The sequence below is a fragment of the Desmodus rotundus genome, chromosome 4 (assembly GCF_022682495.2).
Source record: "Desmodus rotundus isolate HL8 chromosome 4, HLdesRot8A.1, whole genome shotgun sequence".
NCBI classification, from domain to species: Eukaryota; Metazoa; Chordata; class Mammalia; order Chiroptera; family Phyllostomidae; genus Desmodus; species Desmodus rotundus.
The window spans coordinates 100,477,444-100,494,546 of NC_071390.1; the positions used below are offsets into that span (position 1 = coordinate 100,477,444).

A 17,103-nucleotide genomic window follows, 5' to 3' on the forward strand; every position below is an offset into this window, starting at 1 on the left:
CTTCTCTGTAGAAGTGTTGTGGGCCGCTAAGTAAGACACGCCCTGCTTTTAGAGAACTTAATTTTGAGAACAAGATAGTACTGTTTTTGAAAGTCAGGTGAAGTAAGTTACTTATGAATAACTGGATTTAGTACATTTTTTGGTGATGCTGTGCTATCTGGCTTCCCTTCTTATTCTTATTTCTGCTTCACCTTATTTCCGGATGACTTTTTTTTTTTCTTTTCCCACTCATTCTGAAAGTGCTAGCTCAAATGCCACCTCTTCCAGGGAGCCATCCCGAACTCCTGCTCTCTGCCTCTAGTCCTGAGACAGAATCAGTCCTCCCTTTCTCTGTGCTTCCTTAGCCCCGGTGTGTGTCCTTGGCGTGCTAGAGTTAGTCTGTATGCCGTGACATAACTTACCTTGAGGTCGTCTTAGCATACTGTCTGATACATAGCAAGGTTGGAGAATTTGTGAGATTGAAATGTGTCCTTCCCGAGGGACCTAAATCTAGTTCTCACTTAGTGGTGTCCACTAATAAATGCCCTTTCTATGCATTTATTTGTCTTTTAGCTCTATTTCCTGCTTTGTAGTCTCCTACTTCCATCTTCCATGTAGTTGTCTGCTGATACCACTGAACCAAATTTTTCATCTTTCCTCTTAAACACGTTCAGTCTTGTGAGCTCTCCTTTCCCTCTTCCATCTTCCTTGACACTCACACTTCCTGAAAATTGTTCTTCCTGAATAAGTGTCAGGCGTCTCCCTAAGTCTCCATTGTCACTGCAATTGCAGGCAGAAGATTTGCACAAGCCACAAAGAGGGACAAAAGAGGGGCTGGGGTGGGGGGCAGGTCACATCAGAGTTAGGGAACAGGGTAAAGACTGCCTTGTGATCTGGATTCTGCTGCTTTCCCTGCTAAGTTACAGTGATAGACAGTTTAGTTGGGGAAAAAAATTAGGATGTGAATCATGAAAAATATGTCTCATTTGACTTTTCCCCTACCTTTTACAGAACTTGAAGGTCTCTTCACAGACTAATTTCTTGTCTCGTGCATGGTGGTTCCCCATCTTTTATTTTTTTGAGAAAAACGTACAAGGCTCAATTCCTTGCTGCTTCTCCTGGCCGCTCTCCTGGCCTCCTGGCTGCTTTAAATCCTCGTGCAAAAAGTACTCCCGGGTTCAGAAGATAGGCGAAGACAACGAGAAATCTACCTGAGCCGCAAAACAAAGGCAGCAGCTCTTATACCAAAAGAGGTATTGCTGTCACCAAAGGTGTAGTTTTTTGTTTTTGTTTTTTATTTTAGGAGAACTGACTGATAAATGAAGAAGAGGACCAAATTTGGGGTAAATGATTATTAGGAAGGTGAACAAAGTGTTACCCTTTGACTGTTTTTTTTTTTTTTTCATTCATCCTGAGAAAGTTACATTCTCCTGTGGCTCTTCATTCATTGGTGACAGCCCTCCACCCAGGGTTTTACTAGCAAGCTTGTCAAAGAGGTGCCAAAGAACACGTCACACCTTTCCTTAGTCTTTCTCCACTAAAGAATTTTTTCAGGATTTTTTTCCCCTCCAAGGTCAGAAGAATTTGTTAATGTTTTAAATAAACTCTCTGGACAGATACAGCTACTGTGTAAATAGAATAACATGATGTTGAGAGTGGGTTTTAGCATTAGGCGTATTAGTGAGGGGGAGACTCAAGAGTTGTGAGTAAACTTTGGCACGCTCATTTCTACCCTTTCATGGGAAGGATAAGGTTAGGCCTGGGCATGTGTACTGCTGCTACCCCCCAATGTACTATCTTATCAGTTTTTATTTTTTAAACCGATGGTTTTACTTAAAAATGGAAGAAATGTGATCTAAGTAAATATGGAAGTATCTGACACACCCCACAGATTTTACTTGTTTGAAAATACTTAATTTTAAGATCTCTATGACAGACACACAGGAAACATTGGGCTGTTTCTGCTCCCAGTGGGCCTGGTTTGCACTTACCTGCTGTCTGCATGGTGAATTTGCACCTGGTACCATGGGCAGTCGGCTGCTGAGCACAGGTGGAACACATGTGTGTGAACCGATGCTCCTGCACACGAGGAAGGAACCGGTGTGTCTCTCTCAGGTCTTGCCCTGTGTGAGATCTGTTTTAGAGCTGCTTATTGAAACTCAGAAATATAATTGGTCACATTTCACTGAAAACCATTTCTTTCTGCTTTATGGAAAAAACCAACATGGAGTCTGAAAGTTTAAGGCATCCTTGCCTTTTTGCAAAAGACCCAGCTTCTTATAGGCTGAGTATTTGGAGGAAGGACTAAGGACACAACTGAGTCATTTTACTCTGACCCTGAGATCACACCATGTTGCTGCTCTGCAAGCTGTGGTTGGAATCAGGGTGTTGATGGTCACAGCTCATCGATAAAGGGGGCTTATTGTTTCTAAAGTTCTTTCAGGTGATGCAAAAAAGAAAAAGATGGACTTGATCAGATTTAATACACTATGAGAGTTAGAGTATTGTTTAATGCTTTTGGATCTTGTGGATAATTCTTACTTAATTTCTTAAGACTTCTAGTAACCTTACAAAAAGATTTAAGGTTACAAAATCATCGACCAGACAGCAGAGAGGCCAACTGGGGTACAAAGAGTCAGTTACATTTATATTGAGGGTAAAAATTACCCTCCACTTAGAATGGAAAAAAAAAATCCATAAATTTGTTATTATGAACCAATCAGCCTTGATCTGATATACAAAATTGGCCTTTAAATTGCCCAAAAGAAGCACAGTACAAACTTAAATATGTTCAGAAGGGCCATCGTCCACTGGTGCTAAAATTCTGTGTGTTCTCAGTATGGCTCTTGCTCTGTGTAATAGAAGCATCACTAAAGGAAAGACGGTTGAATTCAAAGACAGATTATTTAAAAATAGAAATGAAACCCTGCACTTTCTTGGCAGGTTTTGAAATGCAAGAAGTTTCTCCAGTATTTATTATTAAACCAATAAGAATCATATGTATACCTTACCTGAGGTGTTTAGCTATAATTCTACATAATTTCTCATTTCTTAAATATTGACAAGGTGTGCTGAAACAAGGTGTTCTGCTTGGAAACACTGGCTTTAAATTTCTGCCGTCCGATTGTGAGGAAGAACATCTAACATTGAAGCCCGGGCTTGCTCTGTGACTCTGGGAGGTGGAGCCTCTGATAACAAAAAGACAGCCTCGAATACCTTAGAGCCTTATTCTGCTACATCTTAGATAACCCACTTTTCTTCATACTAAATTAGGAAATGTATTTCAGCTTTTAAAATCATGGTGCAATGATTGTTGGGAACCCTTGAAACAGTAAACCTTGCATTTTAGTCGAGTCATCTAGTGTCGGATTTTTTTCAATAATGCCATCACCTGGTAAAGAACTTGAGGAAACGTCTGTGACCCCACTTGTGGACGGACACTGCTGCCGCCACCTTCCTTACAGTGTTTGTCCCGGCTGTCTCGTAGAGGCTGTGGGAGTGCGTGGTGTCAAAAGAAGGGTGAGAGGCGGAAACACCAAAGTTTCAAGACAGGAAAATAAGAGAAGTAGTGAATTCTTACATTTACATTCAGGAAAGCAAACTTGAGGTTTAACCCGACATGCCACTTTGGAAGATAAAACATAAACAATTGCTAGATTTATTGTGGTGGTCATTTCCCAGTATAGAGAAATAGCAAGTTGTCATGTTGCACACCTGAAACTAATATAATGTGTAGATTTTATCTCAATTTTGAAAAATTTTGATCTTGCCTTTGAGACAAATGTTGGGAACTCCTTTTCCTTGCTAATCAAGATATGAATCTTATCGATTATTCTTGTTTTTGTAAATTACTACTGCTTTTGGGAACTTTTCCTATAACTTAGTCATCTGTGCAGTATGTATAACATATAATTCCTATAAATTATACCACTTTTAAAAAAATTTTTTTGAAATGGAAATGAATTCCTCTCAGATTCTATTTTTTAGACTCCTCCACTAACTCTGAAAATCAAGAGTTCTTTCCCAATTCCACTGGGAGTAATTTTGAATTGGTTATTTAATCCACTGGCATCTTGGGAAGCAAGTTTTGCTGTGGAAGGAAGGCTGTTTTGAGGGAGGGCGAGTCTCTCGTCTGGTTTCGTTTGCGGGTGGCCTTGTATCAGGTTCTCTGCTGTATACCAGCGCCTCCTTGTGGAAATGTGACGTGGAACACAAACTTGCCACTTCATTTAAAGTGCATTTTCAAAAGACATGGTTTTCTTTTAATCATTTTGCCAATAATCTGAAAGCATAGTGCAAAAGGAGTTATTTTTAAGGTATTTTAAACCTTTCCCAAAGGGAAAAGGTACTGGATCACAGGGTGTTGCAGTTCTAATCTTTTAATCCATTGATCAAAGAGAATTTGCAGACCATCTTTACCTCTCACCCTCACAATCAGTAATGTCTCCCTTTATAACTACCAACACTATGTTTACTTTGAAACACCAAGTCGGCTGCCTTTTTTTACATGCTCTAACTCAGGCAGTTTCTTTTTTCATTGAAAGTTCACATTTTGTTCCTTGAATATTTTCAACATTTTTTAAAAGTTCTTTTTTATTGTTATTTTTATTTTGCACTGTAGAATTGATTAAAAGTTTAAGCCGGTCCTAACACACTTCTGTAGTGTAAAGGAAGTGTAAGAAGGAATTTCTTAATAAATGAGTTTGCAATGTTTAGATCAAGCATATTAAAAGTACTTTGTGTTGAAGGTTTTTCTGTTTGTATGTATAAAGATTACTGGTATTTTTTTAATGTCATTGTGTTGCAGTAATTGAACTCATTTGAGTTACTTGCTAAAAATATTTTGTCTAGTAAGAAGTGCTCTTGACTTCAGTACCTAAAACACTTAAAATCATGTTAAAGGTACCCAAAGATAAGTTTTTATACAGATACACACCTTATAAATTGTGGCTTATTTTATTATTCATTAATGTAACTATGCTATGTTATGAATGAATCATGAGTGAGAATAATTCTTTATTCTGGAATTATTTAAAATTGTTTTTTAAACGAGAAAGAAGCTACATAAGCTAATCTAGTTGCCAAGTTGGAATTCATTATTTAATTTACCTCCTATGCAATGATTTATGCTGCAAATGTATGGTGATGTTACGGTCTGTTCACAAGAGATATTATTACCAGGTCTGAGTAGTAGCCAATTGCATTCTCTCAGAGACTTACTGGACTGTTTCAATGTGTTAAGTGCCTTGTTGTAAAGTAAAATTTTAAGCCTAGAATGCATTATTTTCCTGACATATATTTTTCACCATGATATATACTGTACGTTATTGTAATAGTTTTATTAAATGCTTATGTTTTAATCAAATAGGTAAATTTCAGAAGCTCTTTTTTCTTCTGCCCACCAGTACCTTAATCATTGGTCTATCATATGGGATTTAAATTCAGGTTCTTTTTTTTTAAAAAAAAAAAGAGGAAATTATCTTTGTTTAGAAGTATGTTTTCCATGCTTGTGCTTTTGTGGTTGTAAAAACATTTCAGAAGGAACTTAGGAGTACAACTATAGTTTGTACTTCAAAATGCTGTTTTACATTTACATTTACATTTTAAGTGCCTAATTGTTAGTTAAAACGAATTTATGTTTTTATTCTGAAGAGATTATGTGTGCTTGCTTTCTAATCTCTTTGGCTTTGCTTTCCAAAAAATTTTAAAAAAGCAAGAGTCTATACTTTGTATTTACCCAATAAACCACTGTGGTATCAACAGTCTTTTCAAAATCAGTACTACTATTTCTTTCAATTAAAAAAAAAAGTTGTTTTCTTGAGAGATTTTAAAAAATTATTTTCCCTTAAGTACTTATTAAAACAACAGTGGGTTATTTTTTCAAGCACTATTTTTGAAATAAGCTGATAACCTTCGATGAATGGAACTGTAAATAAACCGTGTGCTATTTTTCCTGCCCTTGGATTTAAGGTGAAAAAATAATTCATGACAAAATAAGGTCACTCATGGAGAAGAAAAAGATCAGTTAACCACTCCATAACTCTGATTCTCTTTGCTCACAGACAAAACCATGAACTTTTCAAGGACAGCGGAGTCCTTCCCACCGGTTCTACAAAGAGTGTCACCTTCACTCCTTCACTGAGAGGGCCCCAGGGTGATGTCCTCCACTGAACCTGGATGGGACGGTCATGGCAGCAGTACATGTAGCAAGTTGTTCTTAGACCCTCTGACTCCCAAGACCTATTTAGTGACAGCAACTCAGTAGAATGAGGGGAACCAGAGTAAGATAAATGTTTCAAAGGTTAAGTTTTTGGATGTAGTCAAGATTATTTTGGATTATCTGGAAATGACAGAGTATAGATCAGATTAGCCTTTCTGCCGCCCCTACCCAGGCTTTGGATGAAAAGCTCATCACATCGATGGTCCCATCCTCCTGTTTGAAACATTAGCGTGCTGATGTTGTCGGCTGTGGCCTCAAAGACTGCCTTACCCAAAATGCATTATACAGGGAGCCGATGTGGTGCTTCACATTGAACATTCCATTTCGTTCTAATAAAATATACTGCAGTATCAGAAGCTTGATCCTAGATTGCTCACTGATGGAATAATAATGGGTATGCACTATGTGCCTACATAATGCATATTTAATTCAAACATGGCACGTGTGATGAGCCACAGCATTTTACTGTTTTTATACTTGACATACATTCTTAGTCGTTTTTATGCTTGACATACATTCTGTAATCTTCACAGAGCTACAGGTGGTGACCTTTTATGAAATGAAAGAGTTCATAGTGTCAGAGTTTGGAACCTGAGTTTTGTTTCCTGTTTTGCTGCCTCCCAGTCCTAATTGCCGTGGTTGCCACCACAGTTTGTTAAATGATTTGGTGTCTATTTGTTAGGGGAGTTTATTCCTTTTTCAGCCAATTAGTTAAGAGAGAAACTGGTCTTTGGAACAGGTTCTTTGTCAAATGTTACTGATTTTTCTTATAGTTGCAATTTACATTTAAATACAGTTTACATTTCAGAGGGGAGAGAAGTCAAGGCTTCAAAAAAAGATCCCCAAGTGTTTTACTCACAAATTTGTTGGAGCAGACTTACTGCACGTATCACCTACAGTACAGGTGGCAAACACAAGGCCCGCAGCTGGCCCTCCACCTTGTTTTATCTCTACCCCCCCCACTCCCCTCGCACCTTGTTTCTGCCCCGCAGCAGCACTGAGCTCTCGCATAACTGTTAAGGAGTAGTTACATTTATACAGTCCTAAGATTACATTCAGCGCTTTGAAGGCAACCTTGAGGCTGATGTGGCCCCCAGTGAAAATGAGTTTGATACCCTTGACTTACAGGACTATGCACTTCTAGCCTTACACAGGTTAACACGGCGGACATAACCGCGCAGAAGGCTTTATGTCCAAACGACTCTCAGGACTTGTTCCCAAGGGAATGTGAAAAGGAAAGCTGTGAGGACCTTTCCAAGGACAGCACAGCTCTGAGGAAACAAGAGAATTGGAATCAGTCTAGTCCGGATGGCTTCTGGGCCCCCAGAGCACCAAAGTGAAGTCATGGTGTTTTGTCCTGGCAGAAACTGGTGAGATTTCTGTACTGAACACCTGGCCAAACCAATATCTGTGCTTGCCTCTGGCCAAGTTTCTGGGCACATAATACTTCAGGTCTTAGATCCAAGCACGGACGTCCTTTTCTTTCTAAGTTCCTTTAATAAGGTACTGATTTTGGGTAAAAAGAAAAGAAGCCACTACTTTCGAGAAGCTCCCATATATGAGGCATGGGTAATAGGTTTCCTCTCATCTAACACGCACAGCAGTCGTGCCCGGCGAGTCTTCTATGCTCCTTATATAGACGTGTTTTTAAAGCAAAGTGCACTGCTTAGAGTGCAACGTCTCAAGCTCTTTGGGTTTCGTGGTTCTTGATCTGTGAGTCCTACCTGTGAAAGGCACTTTTCCACTGCTTTGGGCCAGCAGTGCCCTCTGTCCTGGCCAGACTCCTCTCATCCCTGTCCTCTGCACTGCAGTGGTCAGTCCTGTCACATGATATGCTTCTCCACGCAGTATATCACCTGTCCCCCAAGGGGGTTACATAACCTGGTGGCCCCGTGCTCTCTGGGTTTGAATCTCAGTTCCTCCAGTACTGGTGGTTTGTGCAAGACCTTAAACAAGTCGCCTGACCTTTCTGTGCCTCACCTTCTTAATCTGTAAGATGGAAATAATAATAGTCCATGTCCCATAGAGTTGTTGTTACAAGATCCGCATTCAATAAATGTTGGTCAAGTTCAGTGAACAAAGATTTAGGTACCATGGTTCTAGCACTGAAGATATTAATACATATCTAGACCTTGCCTGTCCTGAAAATTCAGCTGAAGTCTTAGCTCTTGCAAGCTTCACCTTCTTCTCCGAACTCCTTCCTAAAAGACACATAAAAGTTGCCAAAAGGTGAGATACAATTACTACTTTAAGATTTAAAAAAATATATCCTGTTTTATTACTAAATTAAAGTTCCTTAAGAGAAAGGACTGTCTTAATGTTCATTACAGTGTGTGATAAAGTTCTTATCACACACAGGTTACTCATCAAACATTAATTGAATATTTTAAAATGTATGTTTTGATTATTAACAAAATTTATGAAGATTCAATGAAAAGGAAATCCCCCATCATGCCACCAAATACTTTAAGCTAATTGAAGCACTTACCAAACCATTGTATGTTTGTAACTTGAACATGTTTCAGTAACAATCATAGACAATGTGTTTTGGCCACAAATGTGGATTGGAAAAGGCTGAAGTGGAAAATTCAAAGACTGTGGACTTGGCCCCCAGGTTTAATTGCCGAGGCAGTTGCTTCCCAGCCATCCAAGCTTAGGCAGATTACCTGCCTGCGTCATTCTGTCCCTCTAGTAAATGGGAGTGAAAAACCGGCTCCCAGTGTCACGTTGAAGATTAGAGATAATATGTAGGAGAGACCTAGATACTACCTGACTCATATACTAAAGTCTAATAAGATTAATTGATGGGATTTCAAATGTTTTTCAAATTATAAGGAAATTGTAAGAATTTAAGGATTTTTAAATGAAGCATTTTTATTTAATACAAGATACAAGTATTTGTACTGCTGTACAAGTTTTTGGATATCAGTTGATAACGATGTCAAGGGTTTATGTTTCCAAAGACCTCACTCTGCATACCGTCCCCACATTTTGTACACTAATAAAGTATCTGCATGGTTTTACTGTCTCTCTCCAGAAACATCCAGAAAAGTGAGTGATGAATTACTCATGTGGAAATATTTTTTCTACTAAAACAAGGACAATTCACTTAATGAAGTTAACCCTGGCCCTGTGGCCCATGACCATGGGATTGAGCGTGATCATTTTGTCCCGGTCATTAGTAGCCATAGCTGGCCTATCACAGGGGGTAGTATGTCTGGTACAGTGTTGTGCTACCAAGAAAGTTACTATATTTCACCAGTAACTACTCTAGTGACCTGACTTTTGAGTGACCTGCCTGTCTATCCCAGGGAACACCTGGGTTGGGCAAGCTCACAGGGGTGCTGAGATTAAATATCAAAGAGAGTTGAGCTCAAAGCAGAAAAAGTTGTTAAAGTTTGTTTTGTTATATATCAGCCTTCCCAAGGGAAGTGATGAGAAACCTGCTGGAGAAATTTAAAATGATATTGTCCTAATAGGAAAACTCACAAATATATGGAAACTAACCATCACATTCATCTGGAGGGGAAAAAAGAGAAACCCTAAGGGAAATGACTTCAGGAAAAAGAGCAAGCAAAATGTGGGGCAGGGTGAAAGCAGTACTGGCCTGGAAATTGTAACTGCGAGTGCGTGCATTACATAAGAAAGATGACAGACACAGCACAGTGACCACCGGCGGGAAAGGGGCCTGGGTGGGGGTAGGACAGGGGAAAGGGGATAGAAACGGGGGTGGAAGGAGACTTGACCTGGGGAATGCAATATACAAATGATCTAGAACTGCACGCCTGAAACCTGTATAATTTTATTAACCAATGTCACCCCAATTAATTTAAAAATCAAATACAATCATTTGTGTGAATCATTCTTAAAGAAGAAAGATCTCAAATCAGTAACCCAACAGCACATCTTAACTAGAAAAAGAAGAGCAAACTAAACTCAAAACTAGCAGATGCAAGGAAATAAAGGTAAGAGTTGAGATAAATGAATAAACAACAGAAATCAATGAAAGATAAAGTTAAAAGGGTTAAAATTGCTAAAAGCAGTATTAGAATGTGGATATCACTAATTTTATGGAAATAAAATCACTACTATGAATAATTGTATGCAAGCAAATGGAATACTTTACATGAAATGAACAAATTCTTAGAAACACAAAATAGTAATGAATGGTGAAATATAAAATCTGAATAAACCTATAGGACTAATGGGAGAATTGAATCAGTAATCAAAAACCTCCCAACAAAGAAAATGCTGCACTGGTAAGTTCTACCGAATATTTAAAGAAGAATCAACACCAGTCTTTCTCAGGTTCTTCCAGAAAACTGAAGAGAAGGGAACACTTGCTGACTCATTTAAGAGGCCAGAATTACCCTGACACCAAAGCCAAACAACATGAAAAGGAAACTCAAGACCAATACCCCTTGTGAATATTGACACAAAAATCCCCTAAACGATGTTGGAAAACCAAATTCAGCAGAGTATGAAAAGGGTTATGCACCATGACCAAGCGGGATTTATTCCTAGAATGCAAGGGTGGTTCAACATGTGAGAAGCAATCAGTATAACACACTGCATTAACAGAATGAATCACGGAAAAACATGATCGTGTTAAATGATGCGGAAGATGCATCTGACAAAATCCTACACCCTTTCGTGATAAAAATACTGAGCAAACTAGAAATAAGACCATAGATGAAAGACCCACAGCTAACATCACAGTCAATGCTTTAAGACCAGGAAGACAGCAGAATGCAAGCCTTTGCCACTTGTGTTCAACATAGTATTAGAAGTTTTAGCCAGAAAAATTAAAAAAAGAAAGAAAAGGCATCCAAATTGGAAAGAAAGAAGTAAAATTAACTCTATTCACTGATGATATCATCTTATGGGTTTAAAAAAACCTAAAGATTTTATTTATTTTTAAAGAGAAGGGAAGATAGGGAGAAAGGGAGAGAAACATTGATTTGTGAGAGAAACATCAATCAATTGCCTCTCACACCCCCCCCCCCCCCCCCCAGGTAGGGAGAAGGCAGCAACCCAGGCATGGGCCCTGGCGGGGAATCAAACTGGTGACCTTTCACTTTGTGGGACTAAGTCCGGTGAACTGAGCCACACTTGTGAGGGCTAGACCTAAATTTAGAACTGAAAGCTAAAGAAGTCCCAGAAGGAAGCATAGGTGAAAATCTTCATTACATTGGTTAGGCAATAGTTTTTAGGTGTGGCATCAAAAGCATAAGCAACAAAATAAATAGATACATTGGACTTAAAAACCTTCGTGCATCAAAAGACAGTATCAATAGAGGGAAGAGACAATCCCCAAATGGGATGAAATATTTGCACATCGTGTATCTGGTAAGTGATCAGTATCCAGAATATATAAAGAACTCCTACAACTCAACAACAACAGCAAAAATAATTCCACTCAAAAATAAGCAAATGATTTGAATAAATATTTACCTAAAGAATATATATACAAATGGCCAATAAGTACATGAAAAGAGGCTCAGCATCATTAGTTATTAGAAAAATTTAAACAAGCCCGCAATAACATATAACTTCACACTCATTAGGATGAATATTATAGGGAAAAAGGAACAACAGAAAGGAACAATTGGTGAGGATACAAAGAAATTACAACACTCGTCACTGCTGGTAGGAAGTGTAACGGTACAGCCACTGTGGACAACAGTCTGGTTATTCCTCCAAAGGTTGAACGTGGAGCTACTGTACAATTCAGCTGCTTAACCCCGGTACCTGAAAGGACCGAGAGCAGGGACGCGGATCTTGTGCACCAGTGATTGCGGCAGCACCGTTCACGATCACCAACAGTGGAAACGGCTGATCATCGATGGGTGACTGGATAAACAAAATGTACTATATACACAGTGCAGTACTCTTCAGCCACAAAATGGAGTGAAATTCTGAAATAGGGTACCACACGAGTGACCCCCGAAAACATTATGCTTAGCAAAATAAGCCAAACACAAAAGGACGAATATTGTATGAGTCCACTTAAACACAACATTATGAACATATTTAATGCCACTGAGGTGCACACTAAACATGGTTAAAATGGTAAATTTTGTGTTATGTAAATTTTACCACAATAAGTAAAGAAAACAAAGTAACCACATTATTAACAGAGGATTTTGCTTATAAATTGTGACATACCTAGATGAATTTCCTAGTGGTCTTGGTTTCACCTCTATCCCTTTACCGTTAAAGTGATTCTATTGAAATATAAACCAGATGTTGGTATTCCTCCTCTAAAACCCTTCTGTGGCTCCTCATCTTAGAGTAAAAGTCATCGTCCTTCCAGTGCCCTGCAAGGCTACCTGTTGGATTTCATCTCTTTCCACCCTTCCCCTTGCCTTCTTCACTGTGGCCTTGTTCCTGGAAGACTCTCAGCATAATTCAACCTCAGGGCCTTTGCGATTGCTCCTTCCTGTCTGGAATGCTCTTCCCCCAGGTATCTGCAAGCTCCCATCATGTGATCTGATACCTACTCAAAACCAAAGGTTCCCTGAAACCTGGTGTAAGAGTGCCACCCCTCCCCTCACATAAACAAGGACAGCAATCGCTACCATTTTCTTTACATGCCTATTCGCCCCACAGTACTTATCCCTGACACATTAGACACTTGTTCATCTTTTATCTGTCTTTTCCCACTAGACAATAAGCTCCTTGAAGGGCAAGTACTTTGTTTTGTTCACATAGTATTCTCAGAGCCAAGAAAAATGCATGATATTTTTCATTGATATTATTCATTCATTGAATGAGTCCCTTTAATGAAACACCAGACAGCTTAAACAAGATGAGGGAAGCAGATCAATGCTCAGTGACACTGCAGGATTCTCAAAAAATACCAGTAAATGGAAGGAGGTTAGTGAACCAAAGCGCAGTATGATGCCATTGGGGAGAGCAGGATGGGTGAGGGCGGAATCTACGTAAGAATATGAGAAATCTGAGGGGATATATATCATGTTTTTAACACAGGTTACCTCTGAGGGGTAGAAAGGTGAAGTGCACGTATATTTGTGTGCATGTACATGTCTGTGTGTGCTTCGTTTTACTCAGTAATAGCCCTAGTACCAAAATTTTGTGTTTTAGTTTATTCTGCTGAAATTATCAAAATATCACGGTACTGTTCATAATTGCAAAAAGAAAGAAAGAAAGAAGAAAACAGAAAAAGAAAAGAAAATAGCCTATGTGTCAACAGCAAGATATTGGTCAGATAAATTTTGAAATATTCCTAAACAATAGATTTTTTAAATCTCAGAGGTCAGCAAATAATAGCCTGAAGGCTAAATCTAGCTGCTGTGTTGTTTCATAAATAAAGTTTAATTGAAATACAGCCATGCCTATTTATTTACTTACTGTCTATGACCATGTCCCCACTCCCATGGCAGAATTGTATAGTTGCCACAGAGACCACACACCTGCAAAGCCTGTGGTATTTACTGTTTGGTCCTTTTCAAGACAATGTTGCCGAACCCCTGCACTAGAGTCTATGTTGTTGTCCATGATTTGTGCACAACAACACAGAAAATGTTAATTATGTATACTTATTCACATTTATTAAATATGTGAATATTGTAAATGGAAATACTTATAGAGTTTTAAAATACTGATATCTATATTTTTAAAAAGAGTGGAGCGATACATACAGAAATGTTACAAATTACCACCAAGGGGGGAAGCAATAGTGTCAACCTGTAGAGTTTAAGGCATTATTGGTGCCCCAATGATAATGATTACAATCACAACTTGTATAATTGACCCTTAACTAAATGCTGTGCATTGGGCTAATCATTTTATCTAATCCTTGTGCTTGAGGTCAGTGCATTTACTATCCCAGCTTCAGGTAGAGTATCGGTCAGTCAGAGGGTACGTAAAGAACAGAAACATAAAGAAGTTACTCAAAGGAGTGTATGTGAAGCAAATCATAGGAACTTAACGGAAATGAAGGGGTTAATTTTTAAACCACTAGTGGTGCAACTAAAGAGCATAAATAGCACTTTTACCTTCTCTTTTCATTGGCAGGTTGCAAATTCTTCTTAAGCCTTAAGCCCTCTCTGTTCCTGCTCACTGACTCTGAATGGGTGTAGAGTGTGACATTTACCTCCCAGGGAATTACAGACCAGCTGGACCACTATAGTTTTACAAATGGAGTAATTTAACAGCACTCTTGATAACAAAATAATGACTACTTTGATACTTTGGATATACTATTACCAACAATTCTGGCCAAAATCCATGTACGGCAAGAAAGAATTTCAGTGGGAAAGTGAGTGATTTAAAACTGGTCTTAGGGATTTATTAAAAAATGATATTTTTCCTTAATGCTCTCCTTAGCTCCCTTCCCCTCTCTACCCACCCCAAAGATTTAGTATTCTCTTCTTTTACTGCTACTGATTATTATATTATTCCCCTATTTAAAATAGGAAGGATGGAGCAGAAAGTCCTCCCTTTTCTGTCAAAAAGTCCTGAATACAATTTGGGTAAATTCATCCCTAAGAGGCACTGGATGAGCTACGGCCCTTCGTGTTTAATGTAGTTTATCCATGGTACTATGAACCAAATAGCTTCCTGTATTAGTTTGCTAATGCTGCCATGACAACGTGAAATGTGGCACTCAGTGAGGTGTCCCCAAAGTCCCCACAGCCCGTGGTTGGGTGTTGGGGTGTAGGGGAAGAGATGATACAGCGTTTGTGGTACTTTGCGTAGCAAAAGACAAGATAATAGTTGTGCTACTGCTCAGGGTGTAAGGCATGTATAACTGTGACATCCCTGCAAGCAGCAGGGAGGTGGCTGCCCCTGGGTCACTGAGTCACTCTTGCCCTGGCTAGAGAGGGCAGCCAAGTGAATGAAATGATAAGGGAAACTGGCAAATGTAGCTCATTGTGGGGGGATCACATAGGGGGTTACGTAGGAAGCTCTGGGTCAGGGCTAAAACTAAGGATGGGCAGAGAGAGAGAAAGGCTGGTCCAACATGAGGGCTTAGAGAGTAGGGAGCAGCTGTGCTGGCCTGTAGTAAAAAAGGCAGTCATGTGAGGGAGTTCAGCAAGCTGCCGACAGTGAGATAGGAGCCGTGTGGGTGGGGTGAGTGTAGAGAAGAGCGAGCCGTGATGTAGCCACTAGGCAGTTTGTAGTTAGGATTCAGCTGTGCAGCCCGGTGTAGTGTGGGAGAGAACGGCATGCTGCTGCTCTGATCGTGCCTGCTACAGCTGACTTGTAAGCCATCCAGGCCCCTGACCTGCTGCCTGGGAAACCCAGTCTCTTCTGGACTCTTGGGACTTGGAACACACGAGAGGCCACTCTCTTGGGACCTGTTCCTTTCCTGGACATTGCCATGACCCAGTGTGATATGGCACATGTATTCCTGGACTATAACGTGGAGGCTGATGACCACGAGCCCCAGATTCTGAAGGAGAGAGCTGCTGTGACACTGTTCGCATAGCTGACTGTGGCACACACAGCATATGGGGAACCACTGGGCTTGGCTTTGGCTTTTAGCCTTTTGGGGAGCAAGGGAAGTGCTGGGTCTCAGGGAAGGACAGGGCTCCGAGCATAAGTGCTCTCAGCGCCCCCAAGGTTGGAATCTGGTAAATAAAAACCTGTTTCTCTCCACAGTAATTATTGGGTCATGCATCAAGGCACAACGTGGATGGGCCCCCGTTTGGTTACAGTTTTGGTGAGCCCAGATGGGACTAAAGGAACCTGTAGTCAAGTTCCAGCCACGTGGGGCAGGCAGACCCCTGGAGAAGGGCTGTGGGGACTTCCCAGTCTCAAGAAACTGCCTTGCACCCCAGCTCAAGGCACCAGTCACCAGGAATGCCAGAATCGGGTAAGGAAACAGGTTTGGGGAGGAGGAAACCTCTAGGCTCTGTGAGCAGAACCCATGTGCATGTTGCAGTTCAGACACTGAGTCGCACGGCTGTGCTGCCATTTTGGGTAAATCACGTGAGTGCTGCACCATGGAGGATGAATCACATGGGCATGCCACCACCTTATAGGTGCTACATGGCTGCCCTGCCATCTTGGATGATGCAGCACATGAGGGTACCTCCTCTGGGACCTGGGCAAAATGGTGGGCTAGGTGCAATCTTCAGGTTATGTGCTGCTTGGGCACTGCACCAGTAGGGTTCTCTGTGCAACTGGGTTCTGATAGGGACGTCTCTGGTCCTGAAGGCTGTGAGTTGGGTCCAAGGGTTCTGTTACCTTTATGCACGTGCTTGAAAAGCTAGGGAACTTTAGCTGCCAGATAACAAGTTTGAGTATGGTCCTTCCTAGTGTGGAAAAGAGTAAGGATTGAGAGTGGAGTATGGTTAAATCTGAAGGAGTATGGCATATAGAAAGCTTGTGAATGTTGCAGAACATCTGTGGAAAGTCATAAAGGCTATAAAAGGTTATGAAAGTTTTAAACTTGGAGGAAAGGAAGCCTCAGCTCTTAGGTGAGATTTCCCTAAGAAAAATTGAGATTTCCCAGGAAGACTGGGAAAACTTCTCACTATGTGGGAAAGTGAACAAGGGAAAGTGTAAGGCATGGAAATGTTATTTTAGTACTGAAAGTAAGAAGGTTTGCAAACACGTATAGAAGGTTGTGGAAGTTTGTGAAAGTTTTGGGAAGAAATTGTATGGTTTTAGCAATAGAAGGAATGAGGTACGGAGCTGCAATCTTGGTGGCTATTTGAAGGACAAGGACTTTCCTTTACACTTTGTGTTTTCCCCCCACTTGATCCCTCCAGAATTTGGCATTTGGAAGGAGTAAGTGATGATACAAGGTTTGTTTGCATAAAGCCAGTAAGACCTGCTGCTAATGGTGGTTTTGTCCACCAAGACTTTGACTGGAATGTCACACCTGAAGGAGGCGTGCCTGAGCTCTGGACATCACCAGAAAGCCCTGA

At 40.2% G+C, this 17,103-nt stretch overlaps 1 protein-coding gene across 7 annotated transcripts in view; it reads left to right on the plus strand.

Moving 5' to 3' along the window:
* SGMS2 (sphingomyelin synthase 2) overlaps positions 1 to 6,823 on the plus strand; it is an 82,553-nt gene extending 75,730 nt beyond the window's left edge. For 6 of the 7 annotated variants that reach the window (XM_053922693.1, XM_053922696.1, XM_053922692.1 and 3 more), the window contains one exon: positions 991 to 5,741. In XM_053922693.1, coding sequence (XP_053778668.1) covers positions 991 to 1,194 — 204 coding nt within the window. In that variant the 3' untranslated portion in view covers positions 1,195 to 5,741. Of the gene's footprint in view, positions 1 to 990; positions 5,742 to 6,041 lie in introns of those variants that run through there. The other variant, XM_053922694.2, reaches the window with a different exon arrangement.
* Positions 6,824 to 17,103: the final 10,280 nt, after the last annotated feature.